At 41.0% G+C, this 17862-nt stretch overlaps 1 protein-coding gene across 1 annotated transcript in view; it reads right to left on the bottom strand.

The window, feature by feature from the left end:
- Positions 1-17862, bottom strand: part of C22H3orf20 (chromosome 22 C3orf20 homolog) — an 86225-nt gene that overhangs the window by 40563 nt on the left and 27800 nt on the right. Inside the window, exons 6-8 of the mRNA XM_003409739.3 lie at positions 8593-8745; positions 7677-7797; positions 1621-1752 (exon numbers count right to left, since the gene is read on the bottom strand). Of these exons, the coding sequence (XP_003409787.1) occupies positions 1621-1752; positions 7677-7797; positions 8593-8745 (406 nt within the window). The remainder of the gene's footprint in view (positions 1-1620; positions 1753-7676; positions 7798-8592; positions 8746-17862) is intronic.

Here is a 17862-nt window from a genome sequence, read left to right as displayed (position 1 = left end):
TCAGAAGTAGATCACCACCGGGGCTTTCTTCATGGCCTTAGTCTGGAAGCTCCACTGAAACCTCTTCACCATGGGTGACCCTGCTGGCATTTGAAATACTGGTGGCATAGCTTCCAGCATAACAGCAACATGCAAGCCACCATAGTATGACAAACTGACAGATGTGTGGTGGAACAAATATTTAGTAAGTACTTAATTTATGCAGTCCTGTGCTAAATTCTGGGGAAACAGACATTAGTAGGACCCAGGGGGATCTGCGGTGTGGTGGAGGAGCTTGGCTCATAAATAAAGGAATGCTAGAACGGAAGAGCGTCACTGCTGGAGGGCTCAGCAGAGGGAGAGACGCAATTCTACCTGGGTGGGGAAGGGAGCAGTGAAGAGTGGTCGCCAACACATTGGCAGTTATTCTGTCTAGCATCATTTCTTCTCCTGCTGATAACAGCACCATTATTTTTCCTTTAGGAAAACACTCCTGGTCATACTTAGCCCAGATGGTCCACTTACGGCTGATCCAGGGCTTTGGCCATGGCCAACGAAGTGAAATCAGAACAGACTTGAATTTTTAATTTGAGAGAAGTGGAAAGATATGCGGAAGAGGAAAAATTACAAGTTGAAGCCCTGCAATGGGAGACTTGGAAGAGGCATAGCAACCCCTTCAGGAGCCTGATGTGGCAGGATGGATTATTGCCAGGACTGTGGAGAGCAACACACTTTCAAAGCGACGTAGTCGGCCGCCATCTTGGAGTGGGACACCACTGTTTTCAACCTCGCTGGTCAAGAGGTTTGTTTACTACCCAATGCACACGCTGCCCTTGTTTTCTGAGAGGGAAATGAAGTTCTTAGCAGGGCTTCAACTCATAATTTTTCCCATTCTGCTTACCGTTATGCTTTACCCACATTTTAAAAATTTGAGTCCTTTTGGGTTTCGTTTCGTTGACCATGACTGAACTGGGCAGAACCAATTGGTTCAGCCCTGGGCTGATCTCCCCTATTGGCTCCCAGGATGGGCATGAAATTCCAGCCTGGCCAATAAGAGGAACACACAGCCTCACCACAGTGAATACTTCAGCCACAGATAGCCAAGGGAGTCAGTGAGTGCTGAAAAATGGCACTTTTACAGCAGTGCTTAGGAAAGAGAAAGCTTTCTTCTCCGGGGAAGATGAAAACTGGTATAATAATAGCCCAGAGATGCTCATGAGCATCTTGTCACCATAAGGAGAGAAACTTTCTGACAATAAATCTAATAAAGAGGAGAACGGAGTCAAGAGTTGGAAAGATCTTACGGAATCGTTTGAGGACCTGGATCCACACGATGGCTGAAGCTAGATATTGACAGAGTTTTCAGTTGCTGAGCCAGTATGTTCTCTTTTTATGTTTAAGCCAGTCTGCATTGGGTCCTGTCACTGACAGCTGAAAGACTCTTAGCTGATATGAGAAGTTTCACAGAGAAGGTGACTCTAAGCTTAGGCCATGAATAATGAGTAGGAGTCCATTAGGCAGAGAAAGAGGTAGGGCCTTGCATCGGGGGGACAGCACGAGCAAAGGTATTGAGATGTGAGGTGGCCCCCCACACTAAGATGCCCTGGGGTCAGAGCTGGGTGCTGGTCAGCTTTGCCTTACCCGTTTATCATGTGTCATCCCATGAGGACAATTGTTGGCCGATATAGTGAGTGTTACTGTCTCATTCAGGGCGGTGAAGGTGACCACTATTGAGTCCTGCCCCAGCACGGTCAACTTCATTTGATCATTCACCTGCAGGTGAAGGAATGAATGATCACAGGACTCCTGCTTCTATTGTCCCACCTACCCTTTCCTGAACCACCACAAACCACAAAATACCTCTTCACTCGAGACTGAAGAATTTGTAAGATCTTTCCATTTCTTATGTTAGAATTTAGCTTTTATGGGAAAGAGAAAGATTCCAGTCTCTCTTTGGTGGATTAGCAGGAAAAGTAACTGATGCCTCCTTATCCCTGTTCCTTCCCATTCCAACCCAAGTTTAGAACCACATCAGGCAGATGAACAGCTTCGTTTCTGGTCAAGCTGGCTTGGAAATGCAGCTTGGATCAGAGGCTAATACTTTGCCCCTGACTTAGTATGCACCCAGGCACCAGTCTTACTACAAACCTTGCCCTAGAGCTTGGGAAGCTGATCCTATGGCAAGGAGCACCAGAAGGTATCCCACTTGTGAGTGGGTGGGCAGATGGAAAAAGTGAACCCCACAGGGGCTGAGCCACACGTGCTCAATCCCTTCCCCTATACTCACCAAATATGTTACTACTCTTTCTCTGAGGAAGTGCCAAAGACTAGTGGAAAAAGGGGCAAAAGCTCCCCTTTTCATCACTTCCCAAAGGTGGGATTTCCTGTTTAATAGTCCCAGGTGGGAACATAGAGAGAGTGAGTTGCCCTTATACCAACTCACTCCTTACTGAGAACATGGTGGTCTAGGGGTGAGCCCCAGCCCTGACTCTTGTTAGCAAGCCATTTAGCCTCTCTGAATCTTGAATTCTTCCACAAGATATAGTTGAAAGGCTAGAGCAATGAGATAAAGATTATGGGAGTGACTTTGTAAGCCATAAAGGCCCATACCAAACATGAGGAGCTATCATCAGGACAGGGCAGAACGACTCATACTCAAGTCTCCTGGACAGTTCACATGTGCAGTGAGTTATTTATACAGAGTGGCCCTATCCAAGGGCCTACAAGTATGTGGCTGTTGAATGGAAATGCTTCTTTCTTCAGCCTTCAATATCCCTGATCTACGATACCCTCTTGCCTACAAACACTCTCAGGATTCTTCTGAATTTAGGAAACAATCTCCACTTTACTCTGTCATTTTATTCTACATTCCACTTGGTGACCCAAGGGTCTACACTTAACTTCCTTACCATTGAGCCAGTTCCTCATTCTCTGCAGTCAGGATTCTAGTATCCTCCAGCACCCTGAAAACATTTATCTATGGCTGTCTTCTTGCCAAGTTTTGAGATCTTCAAAATTGTTGATCACCCTCACTAAAGGGAATCCCTACCCTCTCCTGTTCTCCTGGAGGAATGCAGTATAGAGCCATGGTTAAGAACTCAATTCCTGAAGTTGGACAGGGTTCAAATCCCAGTATCACCGCTTACTACTTAAGCAATTTTGGGCAAGTTGGTTAGCTTTCCTGAGACTCGGGACAATAGTAGAACATTTCTTCTAGGACATTGAGCAAATTTCATGGGATAAAACATGCAAAGGACTTATGATGGTGAAGCTGTTATTTATTATCCCTGACCCCTGGGTGGTTTCTCTTTCTCTCCCCCAATGCCCCAAATATGGTGCTCTCCAAACTGAGCTACTGCTTATCTTCTTACTCATTTATAAGCCAGCCCGGTCACATATATCCATCATCCCCAAATCCTTATCTGCAGTACCAATCTCTCACTCAGAGTCAGGATCTATGTTGCAACAGCCCAGGGAGAGATGACCACTGAGCCCAATCAGCATATCTAAAACCATATCAATCACTGATCCTCTTTTCCAACTTCCCTGTTTCCACAAATGGGACTGTCACCCACCCAGACACATGGTTGGGGACTGTGGAGTCATCTATTATTCCCTCCTCTCTCATTTTCCTGTATAGCCTGTAAAAGAACTCCATTGAATTATTTATTTTTCTATATGTCTTTCCCCTCTTTTTTATTGCCACCACTCTTACTCATGTCAGGTCTGACTAGTAGCCCCACAACTAGCCTTTCCACAAGCCCCTCCACTGCTCTCTCCCTCTCCACCTGACCTTCCACACAAATGCTGACCCACCATACCAGTCCTCAGCTTAAAAACTAACCACCTGGTTCTACTTTCAACATAACAAAGTCAGCTCCTAACAGGATGACCCTCATGCAGGTTACTAAAACTTGAAAAATACAAAAACAGCTACCTGTAAAAAAAAGCAGGCAGATTTTGAAAGGGAGTCAAAACTTAAAAGAAGGGATCAGCATGGTGTGAGTTTCTGTTTTACATTTATTATTTACATTATTAGGCTGAGGGTGGGCCACAGTCATGGCCAAAATTCTCATAGAAAACCCACTGTCTTTCTGGCCTAAAGAGCCAGAGGACAGAAATGGTGCAACTATAGTCAGAGGAAAGTGAGGAAGGAATTCAAGAATGGACAGAGCCAGAGAAGGAGAGCTCCAAATTCTGCCTATAAACTGCACAAGTTTCTGGCCAATCCCTGAAATCATGCATGTACAGGGTAGACTCAAAACAGCTTACGGGTAGGGCAAAACAAACAAAAATTGAACTTAGATTTGAGCTGCTGCCCACTGTGAGACAGAGTTTGTAGTTTGAGTCTAACCAAGTTAATTGCCAGTTAAAACAGAGTATCAACACTTTTCAGAGAAATATAATAGAACTCAGAGTCTCCACAACATAACATTTGCCATGTTCTGAATACGATCCAAATTATGTGACATGTGAAGAACTAGTAAAGTGTTACCTATGCTCGAGACAACAGATAATCAACAGAAGCCAACCCTGTCAGATATGGCCCAGACATTGGAATTATTGGGCAAGGAAGTTAAAGCAGCTAATTTAACTATGTTCAATGAAGTGTAGAAAAATACACTTGTAATGAATGAAAAAATAGGAAATCTCAGCATAGAAATAGAAACTATAAAAAAGAACTAAATGGAATTTCTAGATCTGAAAAATATAATATCTAAAATTAAAAAAAAATTCACAGGATTGGCATAATAGCAGAATTGAGATGACAGAAGAAAGTCAGTGAACTTGAATATAGATGAATAGAACTAATCAATCTGAGAAGTAAAGAGAAAATTTTTGACAAAAGAACAGAACCGCTAGGACCTTTTGGACAATATCAAAAGTTCTAAAATATGTGTAATGGACTCTGAGAAGAAAAGGTGAGAGATTGGAGCAAAAATTTTTTTCTAAAATAATGGCAGAAGACTTCCAGATTTGGTGAAATGCATGAATTTACAGGTTCAAGATGCTCAGTAAACCCAAATAGAATAAATATGAAGGCAACCACTCTTAGACACATCATAGTCAAACTTAGAAAACCAAGAAAAGAGAAAATCTTGAAAGCAGCTAGAGAAAACGGGCAGTGATTTGAAAATCCCCAGACTTCTTACATAAACTATGAAGGACAGAACACAATGGAACAACATCTTCAAAGTGCTGGCGGGGGGAGGGGTGGGGCAGAAACCGTCAACTCAGAATTCCATATCTAGTAAAATATCCTTCAACAAAGACATAAAAGAAAACTGAGAGTTTGTTGCCAGATATGTACTTCAAGAAATGCTGAAGAAAATTCTCCAGGTTGAAGGAAAATTATACCAGAGGAAAATTTGGTTTTCAGGAAGGAATCAAGAACACTATAAATGGCAAATATCTGAGTTAAAAACAAAACAAAAAACTAGCCACTGCAGCCTCCAGACATCATGCGAGCCCTTCATCCAATGCTTTTCACCCCCAACCTGCAAACTATACACCTCAGGTCCCACCTTTCTTTCACAAGAAACATTTGTGAACTTTCAAGGTTGCCACACTGAGCCCCAACTCCAAACCTTTACAAATGCTACTCCCCCTACCCAGAATATTCTTCCTTCCTTCTCCACTTTATGTCAATCATACTCACATACACTCATGTTACAACTCAAGGGCCACTTTCTCTTCCAGGCTGTTCCTGACTATCCCAGCACCTGTTGCACGTTTCATATACAGTTCCAGGGGATAAAACAATGAGCTAAAATACACTGCTAAAATACTTTAGTGATGTCAAAGTATCTTCACCTCCACTATTTAATTCTCACAAAAGCACTGCGAGGCAAGAGGGCAGGTTCCATTACCCACTTTATTTAGATGCTGCAAGCTAAGTGGTTTTCACAAAGCCATACAGCCAAAGTCTGGAAAAGCTGACACTAGTAGTAGGCTCCTCAGTCTCTCATCCCAGATCTCTTTCCACTTGGCCACATTAACACATAATATGGTACCTGCCTTCAACTAATTTATAATCTTCTTGGACTATAAACTTTTCATACATATATATTAAGACAACTCAACAACCTTATATTGGGGACTCAGACTTGGCCAAGTATCAGAAACATTTGTGAACTTTAAAAAAACTACAGAAATTCAGAACTCATAATAAACCAACTGAATCAGAATTGCTCTGGATCTGTGCTTGGGAATCTATATTTTTTTAAAGTCCTGTAGGGAGCCCCGGTGGCATAATGGTTAAGCATTCGGATGCAAACCAAAAGGTCAGCAGTTCAAATTCACCAGCCATTCCTTGGAAACCCTATGGGTGAGTTTTACTCTGTCCTATAGAGTTGCTATGAGTCAGAATTGACTTGATGGCAATGGGTTTTTGGTTTTTATAGGTGATTCTGATATGCAGCCAGAGCTGAGAACCTCTTCGTTATATTACTAACTGTGAAATGATTAATATAGTCTGTGGGCACTGTGAGAAGAGAGAAATGGGTATGGGCTGGGGTGCCATGAAAGAGGGGAAGTCTGAGAAGGGCTTTGCAGGAAGGCAAGTTTGAGTTGGCAGAGAGGAAGAGGGGGTGCATTTCAGGCTATGGGGATAGTAAGCGTGAGGCATACTCAAGGGATTGAATATTTCTGAGCAGAGGTGTGATCTAAAGAAAGCAGAATATAAGGAGAAAACCCAATGGCCAATGTACAGGATTAACAGAAAGGGTAAGAGACAGAGGGTTAGGGCTAGGATGCTTGCACCCCTCCATGCACTCTAAGAGTGCTTATGTTTGTAATCCTTATCTTGGGGTCCATAATCTGAGGTCACCTTGAGCTGATTCTATGTTCTGTGATCTTTCTCTGAATCCCAATCCTATAAGCTTGCCTCTCTCGCAGCTCTTATCCTTGTCTAGTTGTGTTCTTATTAGTCCGCTAGACTCTTGAGTTCCTTGAGGGGGTCTTGTTTATCTTTCTATCTTCTAGATCAGTGGTTCCCAATTGGGGGCAATTTTGCCCCCTAGGGAACATTTGCCAATGTTTGGAGATATTTTTGGTTGTCACACTGAGTGGCCACTACCGGCATCTAATGAGTAGGGGCCAAGGATGCTGAAAAACATCCTATAATGCACAGGATGGCCCCCATCACTGAGAACTATCCAGCCAAAATACCAATATGCCAAGGTTGAGAAACTCTGCCCTAGATAAAGTGACAAACACATTCAATTACTTTGTTAATAAATTAAATTTATTGTTATTATTTAATATTAGTAATAATTCAACATTAAATAATTATTTAATCTTTGATGAATGACTGAATAAAATTTTATTACTGCCATGTATAGACATTAGAGATAAAATTATCAATTACTGTAATTGTTATTTCATAAAATAAAGGACATTTTAACTATAAAAATGTAATAATAAAAATAAAATAGGAAGGATATTACCAAGAAAGATCACAGCTAACAGTTTCTGTAGGCTGGTGAAAATTTTACTTCAGCCAGCCCTGGGCCACCACACACCAATTTTGGAACCTCTGAATGAGACTGAGCTCCTTGAGGGCAGGGTTCCTATCTTATAGGTAGTCCTGTGGCTTTTAATGCTGAGCAGCCCAGAGAAGGCTGCCAAGGCACTCCTTATGGTGGAGGAGCTCAATGCTGCTCCCCCCCCCACCACCCTGTGCTGCTTACCATTACCTTGTATTCCAGGGAGAGCAACGTCTCTGTCTTAGAAGTCCAGCTCCACTTGTGGACTACGTAGCCCTTTTGGTCATTGGTGGTCCCACCTTCCTCATCTAAGACCAAGACATATGGACAGCTAGAAGAGACACAGAAATGAATAGTTTCCACTGGGCCATGGAAAAAAGCTCTTACTTCTACAGGTAGGGCTCTGACACTGTCCCAGGCTGGAGGAAACTTGGAGTCCTGCAGCTTACCTTGCTTCCTCAGCCTAGTATGCTCTGAGGACCCTTAATACTTGGTGCTACTGGGGGATTTTGTAGGAGGGCAGGCCTGAGGGAGATGGTGGGGACTCAGGTCAAACCCAAGAGGGGAAGAAATGGAATTTGTGCCAGGATCATGAGCATACAAGCTCTCAGGGCACAAAAGTGGGAGCAGGAACATCTATAATACAAAAGTAGGCAATTGCTTCTAAGTTCCTGATGAAAGGCTGGACAAAATCAACCTTTGGCTAGCAAGACTATGTGCTTCTTTTAAAAGACACCACAGAACTGGTGTCCATAGCCTCTCCTCCACTCACTCCTGGTATAGAACATTTTTCCATAGTAGAATTCTTCTATGATTCTAACCAATAATCAAGATCTTGATTATATGTTCTAGCATTGAGTGAGGTGTCATGGAGTTACCAAGTGGAGTAGGACTTGGGGAGCTGCCATTCTTATTGGCTGCAACATGGATCCAGCAAGCAAGAGCCTAGCCTCCAAGTACCTACTTCCCTGTAGGTACTGCCTCGACCCTGTCTCCCTGCCTTCCTACACCTCTGGACACTGGAAGGCCCCTGCTTTTCCCAGAGATTCTTAGTTGCCACCTAGTGCCCTCCTCTGTCACCCCTAGAGACACTTCCATGGGGCCAGGGTTCCCACAACCCACTCACCGGGCTTTTGTGTTGTACTGAACGCAGCCCTGGCCTTCAGCGTTGAACAGGGCCAGGAAGGAGAAGTTGGGCACATCGTTAAAGAGCCAGGTGATGGCTCTCCCTCTGCAGCACGTAGGGATCTGACACATGGCGATGTTTCCAGAGGGATAGCTGGTAGAAATGGTCAAGTGGAACTAACAGAAAGCTCTCCCGGTTCTGTTCCCAGGTGCCCCATGGGAAGCAAGTCTACATGTCAAAGTCTTAGCTATTGAGTACATCATTCATCCTCTTCAATGACCTTCCCTGCATTTTGCATAAGTAACGATTAAACTATCATGGAACACAACCACATGCCGAGTGCTTTCATGTATCTTCTTTCTATTCCTCTCGACAACCCTGTGGTAGGAAGTATTATCCCCATCTCACAGATGAGTAGGGTTTCCCTGGGTCCGAGGTGTTTCCTGGGACATGGGACCTTCAGTACTAAAACCAAGAAAGTCTCAGGCGAGCCAGGATGAGTTGGCCACCCTACAGATGAGAAACTTAAGGTGCAGAGAAATGGCCTTCCCAGGACCACTCCACAAAGAAATGGCAGAGTCATTGTCTGAACTCCTAAGCCAGTGATATTTCTAACACTGTCAGGCTACGCCCCTTGTGGCCAGTCTAGGAGGGTCGGCAATGTCTCCCTGCTCATTTCCTACTAAGGAGCCCCCAAGAAGCATTTGTCCTGACTCACAAGGCCATGGTGTTGCCAGCTACTGTCTTGTGTGCAGGAATTACATTATGTAAATGAATTTCAGTGGTTAGCACTGGGGTCCACTACACTAAATCTTTTCCTGCCAGCTGAAAAATACCATACCCACCTCATGAGAGCTTCTCTTCCTTTACCCTGCTCAGGGTGCAAGCCCTCTGGTGCAGGGCTCAACAGAGAGTCATATTTGAAACATTAAAAAGACACAATCTTTAGAGTCCCTTTAACCTGGTTTGCAATCCCAGTCCAACCACCCCTGAGCCATGTGACCTGAATAATTTGCTTCACCTCTCTGAGCCTCAGATGTCATATAGGGACATACCTTATGAGAACTCAATAAGGTCAAGTGTCTGAAGTGCCCGACAGAGAGCCAATGCTCAATGACTGCTGATTATTGCTATAATGGCAGAGCCTGCCAACCTTTTCCACACAGCTTCCCCGGTCCCTCCACGGGAAATGGCTTCTGCCCCTTCTGCATTTCCTCATCCCTCTGTGCCTCTCAAATAGCACTGATAATTTTTTTCTTGTTGTGTTCACAACCTTCTCTGACACTACGCAATTCCTAGAGGGCAGGGTTGTGTGTTTTGCATGTTGTATCCCCAGCTGTAAGAGGCTCAGTCAAAATCTGTGAAGCACTGTGGCTGTGAGGATAAGCTCAAGTCGGACCACTTGGGTTTAGATCCTGGCTCTAATACTAAATTCTGAAACCCTGAACAAGTTTAAATAACCCCTCTGAGCCTCAATTTTCTCATATGAAAAACAGGGATAAAAGTAATGCTTGGTGACATTACCAAAAATGTCAGCCAAGGGAACTCCAAAAATCTGCTCCTCCACTAAAGAAACAACCTAGAAAAAACTTCCAAATCTAATTTTTCTGAGCTCTGGGATCTAATTTAAAAACAAAAACAAAAACCTTAAAACAACCAGAAAAGTGCTTAAGAAAGAAACTGTTAAATTTTGGTAAGAGAGTATTGTGGAGTTTTTACTTAACTGCATATCATCCCCTATTCCCTAGCCCAGAGCTAGCCATAGGGATAGCAGCATGCATTCCTAGTGTGGCTTGCTGGTGCCAGAGAGAATTGTGATGGGAGATTTTGATCTGTCTGGTGGCTCCTGAGGGATCAGCTGAGAGGCTTGCCTTTGTTTCACCTCTCTCAGAACTTTCTCAGGGTTGGAACAGCCTCCCCAGTGGTGTTTGTTGAAAGCACTTAAAGGTATGTACTAAATGCAACCACCTGAGGCAAAGGATAACAGACTAGGCAAGCAGGAGATGGACTGGAATGCTTAGGAAGTAAGAGGTTGTAGAAGGAGATATATGGGGGAGTAAGGGCTTTGAAAAAAAAAAAAAAAGGGCTTTGAAAAGCTCCCACGTATACCAGTGAATCTGGAAAGGGGCTAGACACATGCTAAGAAAAAACCTGAGAAGACCCTAAGCTTTCACATCTGGCTAATCTTTAGGTTCTTCACAGCAGAAAGTGAAAGCTAAGACAGAGTTGCAATGCTTCACCTGGCTAAGCATTGAAGGAGTGCCTCAACTCTGAGCTAATCTGCAAAGACTGGGAGAGTATTTTTTTCCTTTTTGGTCCTTGTTGTTTGTTTGTTTATGGCTCCAGACATTTAAGGAAATCTCTGTGAATTCACTAGCACTGATCATTAAGCTAACAGAACAGAGACTTCAGTGACCACACATGACAAAGAATACAGTCTTTATATAAAATAGTTTAGAAATGCTACTAAACAAACAAACAACCACAAATTACCACAATCAGCAACAACAAAACCTGGGAAGAGAGGAGAATTTCAAGAGTTATGGCATTATAATATTCAAAATATTCAGTTTCTAACAAAAAGAAGAAAGTATGTATGACCTATTCAAAGGAAAAACAGATTTTTATAGAAATCATCCCCCTGAGGAAATTCAGACACTGGGCTTACTAGGTAAAGACCTTAAATCAACTGTCTTAAGTATGATCAAAGAGCTAAAGGAAACTTAACAAAGAACTGAAGGAAATCATAAGAACAATGCCTCACTAAATTGATAGTCATGGTACAGAGATAGAAATTATAAAATTAGCCAAATGGAAAATCTGGAGCTGAAAAGTACAACAACTAAATGAAAAAACTCACTGGAGATGTTTAACAGAAGATAAGAGCAGTAGAAGAAAGAATCCGCAAACTTGAAGACAGATCAATTGAGATTTTCCAGTCTCAGGATTAGAAATGAAGATAAATAAATAAAACTGAACAGAGCCTAAGGGATCTGTGGGACACCACCAAGTGTACCAACATGTGCCTAATACGAGTCCCAAAAGGAGAGGAGAGAAAGGTTCAGAAAGAATATTTTAAAAAATAATGGCTGAAAATTTCCCAAATTTTATGAAAGACATGAATCTATGCATCCAAGAATCTCAATGAACTTCAAGTAGGATAAACTCAAAGAGATCCACACTGAAACACATTATAATCAAACTGTAGAAGAACAAGGAGAGAATATCAAAAGCAGCAAGAGAAGAAACTCGTCATGTACAAGGGATCTTCAGTAAGATTAAAGGTGGGTTTTTCATCAGAAACTACAGAAGGCAGAAGACAGTGGGATGACATATTTAAAGTGCTGAAAGGAAAAAAAAAAACTGTCATCCAATAATTCTACATCAAGCAAAACCATTCCTCAAAAATTGAGGAGAACTTACATGAAATATCTAGAATAGACAAATGCATAAAGAACAAAGTAGATTAGTGCTTACCAGGAGCTGGGAGAAAGGGGGATGGAAAGTTATTGCTTCATGAATACTTAGTTTCTGTTTGGGGTAATGAAAAGATTCTGGAAATAGAGAGCAGTAATGGTTGTACACCATTGTAAATATAACTAATGTCACTGAATCGTACACTTAAAAGTGGTTAAAATGGAAAATGTTCTGTTGTATATATTTTATCACAACAAAAAATTTAAAAATATATATATATATAACCACAATAAATTTTTTTAACTAAAGAGAATTTAAGACATACCCAGATAAACAAAAGCTGAGAAAGTTTATCACTAGTAGATGAGCCCAACAAGAAATGCTAAAGGGAGTCCTTCAAGCTGTAATGAAAGGACACTAGACAGTAATACAAAGCTATAAAAAAATAAAAATCAATAAAGGTAACTACACAAATATATATATAAAAGTGTAATTTCTGATAAAAACAACATAAGGTGTGTCTTAGGCTGAGTTCTCTAGAGGAGCAAAACTAGTGAAATGCATCTATACCTTTCTATGTAATCTATCTATCTATCTATAAACCCACTGCTGTCGAGTCAATTCTGACTCGTAGTGACCATATAGAACAGAGTAGAACTGCACCATAGAGTTTCCAAGGAGCACCTGGCGGATTTGAACTGCTGACCTCTTGGTTAGCAGCCGTAGCACTCAACCACTATGCCACCAGGGTTTCCATCTGTCTATAGAGAGAGGTTTATATCAAGGAAATGGCTCACACGGTTGTAGAGGTTAGAAAGTCCCAAGTCTGTGGGTCAGGCTGGAGGCATCTCCTGACACATGTAGCTGCAGGGGCTGGTGAACCCAAGACCAGCAGGTCAGACAGCAGATTTCTGGCTCAGAGGCTACAGAGGCTGATGAATCCCAAGATCGGCAGGTAAGATGGCAGTCCACTGGCTCACAGGCTGCAGAGGCTGACGAATTCCAATATCAGCAGGTAAGCTGCTAACTCAAGTCCCAAGAACTGGAGGCCAGATGAGGATCCACAATGAGCAAAAGCCAGTGAGCTTTGCCAGAAGGTCCACCATATATTGGATGCAGGCCACACCTCCAAGGAAACTCCCTTTCAACTGACTGGCAGATGTAGCAGATCTCATCATGGAAGTGATTACATCAGATCTCATTATGGAGGTAATTACATTATTACATAGCTGCCAAGCTACATCATAACTTCCAAACCACTGAGAATCATGGCCCACCCAAGTTGACACACAACCTTAACCATCATGGGGGGAAGAATGGAGCTGTATGACAGCAGCGTTTTGTATACTATTGAAGTTAAAAAAAAAAAAAATACTATTGAAGTTAAGCTGGTATTAATTCAAACTAGTTGGTTTATCGATTGTAATTATCAGGAAAAGAACTGAGAAAATTAATTTCAAAATACAGAAAAGGAAATGAGAGGGAAATTGAAAGAGCGAAAAATAAAAAATCAAACACAAAAGGAGGAAATGAGGAAGAAAAAGAGATAAGACATACAGAAAACAGTAAATGGCAGCAGCGAGCCTTTCATATCAGTAGTTACTTTTAGTGGATTAAACTCTACAACCAGAAGGTAGGGACTGGCAGCATATATACATAAACATGAGGCACCTATGATGTCTACAAGAGCCTCATTTTGGATCCAAAGACACAATTGGCTTGAAAGCGAAAGGATGGAAAAATATATTCTATGCAAAGAGTAACCAAAGTGGGCAGAGGTAGCTATACTAATACCAGACAAAAATAGACTTTAAGTCAAAGATTGTAATGAGACAAAGGACATTATATGTTGAGGAAAAGGTCAATCCCTCAAGAAGATAAAACAATTAAATACATAAGCACACCTAACATCAGAGCCCAAAAATATATAATGCAAAAATTGACAGAGTTGAAGGAAGAAATAAATAGATCTAAAATAATCATTGGAGGCTTCAATACCTGATTCTCAATAATGGGTAGAACAACTAAACAGAAGTTTAACAATGAAACAGAGAACTTAAAAAGTATAAACCAATTAGGCCTAACTCTAACCACTGAGGCCTAACTCTAGCCAACAAAAGGATACAGATTTTTCTCAAGTGCACATGAAACATTCTCCAGAATAGATCATATATTAGGCCAAAAAACAAGTCTCAATAAATTTAAAAACATAGAAATCATGCAAAATACAGTAAACCTGTGAAAGTATAAAGCAGAAACCTGTCAGAGAAGGAACACTCAAACATTTTTCATGAAGATAAATGATAGAAAAGTGGTAAGACTGCATCCTGTCAAAGGCAGAAAACTTACAAGACCTGGAAAAACAAGGTAGTCCTGTTGAGCTCTGGGTGTCACAATGGAATTAAACTAGAAATCAATAATAGAAGGATATTTAGAAAAATTCAAATATATGGGGAAATTAAACAGCTCCTTCTTAACCAATAAATAAACCAAACAATAAATCACAAGGGAAATTAGAAAGTACTTTGAGATGAAATGAAAATGAAAATACAACATACCAAAATTTATGGGATGAAATAAGTGCAGTGTTCAGAGAAAACTTGTTAGCTATAACGCTTACATTAATAAAGAATAAAGATGTGAAATCAATAACCCAAACTTCTAACTTAAGAACTTCCAAATCTTAATTGGAGAAAACTAAACCCAAAGCAATCAGAATGAAGTAAATAATAAAGATTAGAGTGGAGACAAACAAAATAGAGAATAGAAGAACAATAGAGACAATCAATGAAATCAAAAGTTGTTTTTTTCAAAAGATCAACAAAATTGACAAACCTTTAGTTAGATTGAAAAAATAAGAGAGAAGACTCAAATTATTAGAAAAAAAGTAAGGATATTACTACTGATCTTAAAGAAATAAAAAGGATGATAAGAAAATACAATCAACAATTGTATGCCAACAAATTAGATAAGCTAGTCCTAGAAAGACACAAACTACCAAAACTGACTTGAGAAGAATCAGAAAATCTAAATAAACCTATGACAAGTAAAAGAGATTGAATTAGTTAAAAAAAAAAAAAAAAATCCTCCAACAAAGAAAGCCTAGGACTAGATGCTTTCATTGGTGAGCTCTATTAAAGAGTTAATTAAAAAATTAACTCCTTGAGAGAGCTTGAAAGCATTTCCCTTGAGAACGGGAACCAGACAAGGATGCCCTTTATCATCGCTCTTATTCAACATTGTGCTAGAAGTCCTAGCCAGAGCAATTAGGCTAGACAAAGAAATAAAGGGCATCCGGATTGGCAAGGAGGAAGTAAAATTATCTCTATTTGCAGATGACATGATCTTATACACAGAAAACCCTAAAGAATCCTCCAGAAAACTACTGAAACTAATAGAAGAGTTTGGCAGAGTCTCAGGTTATAAGATAAACACACAAAAATCACTTGGATTCCTCTACATCCACAAAAAGAACATCGAAGAGGAAATCACCAAATCCATACCATTCACAGTAGCCCCCAAGAAGATAAAATACTTAGGAATAAATCTTACCAAAGATGTAAAGGACCTATACAAACAAAACTACAAAGAACTACTGCAAGAAAATAAAAAGGACCTACTTAAGTGGAAAAACATACCTTGCTCATGGATAGGAAGACTTAACATAGTAAAAATGTCTATTCTACCAAAAGCCATCTATACATACAATGCAATTCTGATGCAAATTCCAATGACATTTTTTAATGTGGTGGAGAAACAAATCACCAACTTCATATGGAAGGGAAAGAAGCCTCGGATAAGTAAAGCATTACTGAAAAAGAAGAAGAAAGTGGGAGGCCTCACTCTACCTGATTTCAGAACCTATTATACAGCCACAGTAGTCAAAACAGCCTGGTACTGGTACAACAACAGACACATAGACCAATGGAACAGAATTGAGAACCCAGATATAAATCCATCCACATATGAACAGCTGATATTTGACGAAGGCCCAGTGTCAGTTAATTGGGGAAAAGATGGTCTTTTTAACAAATGGTGCTGGCATAACTGGATATCCATTTGCAAAAAAATGAAACAGGACCCATACCTCACACCACGCACAAAAACTAACTCCAAGTGGATCAAAGACCTAAACATAAAGACTAAAACGATAAAGATCATGGAAGAAAAAATTGGGACAACGTTAGGAGCCCTAATTCAAGGCATAAACAGAATACAAAATATTACCAAAAATGACAAAGAGAAACCAGATAACTGGGAGCTCCTAAAAATCAAACACCTATGCTCATCTAAAGACTTCACCAAAAGAGTAAAAAGACCACCTACAGATTGGGAAAGAATTTTCAGTTATGACATCTCCGACCAGTGCCTGATCTCTAAAATCTATATGATTCTGTTAAAACTCAACCACAAAAAGACAAACAACCCAATCAAGAAGTGGGCAAAGGATATGAACACACACTTCACTAAAGAAGATATTCAGGCAGCTAACAGACACATGAGAAAATGCTCTCGATCATTAGCCATTAGAGAAATGCAAATTAAAACCACGATGAGATTCCATCTCACTGCATCAAGGCTGGCATTAATCCAAAAAACACAAAACAATAGATGTTGGAGAGGCTGCGGAGAGATTGGAACTCTTATACACTGCTGGTGGGAATGTAAAATGGTACAACCACTTTGGAAATCTATCTGGCATTTTCTTAAAAAGTTAGAAATAGAACTACCATACAACCCAGAAATCCCACTCCTTAGAATATACCCTAGAGTAATAAGAGCCTTCACACGAACAGATATATGCACACCCATGTTTATTGCAGCTCTGTTTACAATAGCAAAAAGCTGGAAGCAACCAAGGTGTCCATCAACGGATGAATGGTTAAATAAATTGTGGTATATTCACACAATGGAATACTACACATCGATAAAGAACAGTGAGGAATCTGTGAAACATTTCATAACATGGAGGAACCTGGAAGGCATTATGCTGAGTGAAATTAGTCAGAGGCAAAAGGACAAATATTGTTATAAGACCACTGTTATAAGATCTTGAGAAATAGTATAAACTGAGAAGAACACATTCTTTTGTGGTTACGAGGAGGGGAGGGAAGGAAGGCGGGAGAGGGTTATTTACTGATTAGTTAGTAGATAAGAACTATTTTAGGTGAAGGGACGGACAATACTCGATACATGGAAGGTCAGCTCAAATGGACTGGACCAAAAGCAAAGAAGTTTCCGGGATAAACTGAATGCTTCAAAGGTCAGCGGAGCAAGGGCAGGGGTTTGGGGACTATGGCTTAAGGGAACTTCTAAGTCAATTGGCAAAATAATACTATTGTGAAAACATTCTGCATCCCACTTTGAAATGTGGCGTCTGGGGTCTTAAATGCTAACAAGCGGCCATTTAGATGCATCAACGGGTCTCAACCCACCTGGAGCAAAGGAGAATGAAGAACAAGAACACCAAGGTCACACGATAACTAAGAGCCCAAGAGACAGAAAGGGCCACATGAACCAGAGTTTTACATCATCCTGAGACCAGAAGAACTAGATGGTGCCGGCCACAACCCATGACTGCCCTGACAGGGAGCACAACAGAGAACCCCTGAGGGAGCAGGAGATCAGTGGGATGCAGACCCCAAATTCTCACAAAAAGACAGACTTAATGGTCTGACTGAGACTAGAGGAATCCCGGCGGTCATGGTCCCCAAACCTTCTGTTGGCCCAGGACAGGAACCATTCCCGAAGACAACTCATCAGACATGGAAGGGACTGGACAATGGGTAGGAGAGAGATGCTGATGAAGAGAGAGCTACTTGTATCGGGTGGACACTTGAGACTGTGTTGGCA

The sequence above is a fragment of the Loxodonta africana genome, chromosome 22, assembly GCF_030014295.1.
Source record: "Loxodonta africana isolate mLoxAfr1 chromosome 22, mLoxAfr1.hap2, whole genome shotgun sequence".
NCBI lineage: Eukaryota > Metazoa > Chordata > Mammalia > Proboscidea > Elephantidae > Loxodonta > Loxodonta africana.
The sequence above is the reverse complement of the archived record's forward strand: the minus strand, read 5'-3'. Positions and strand labels throughout refer to the sequence as shown.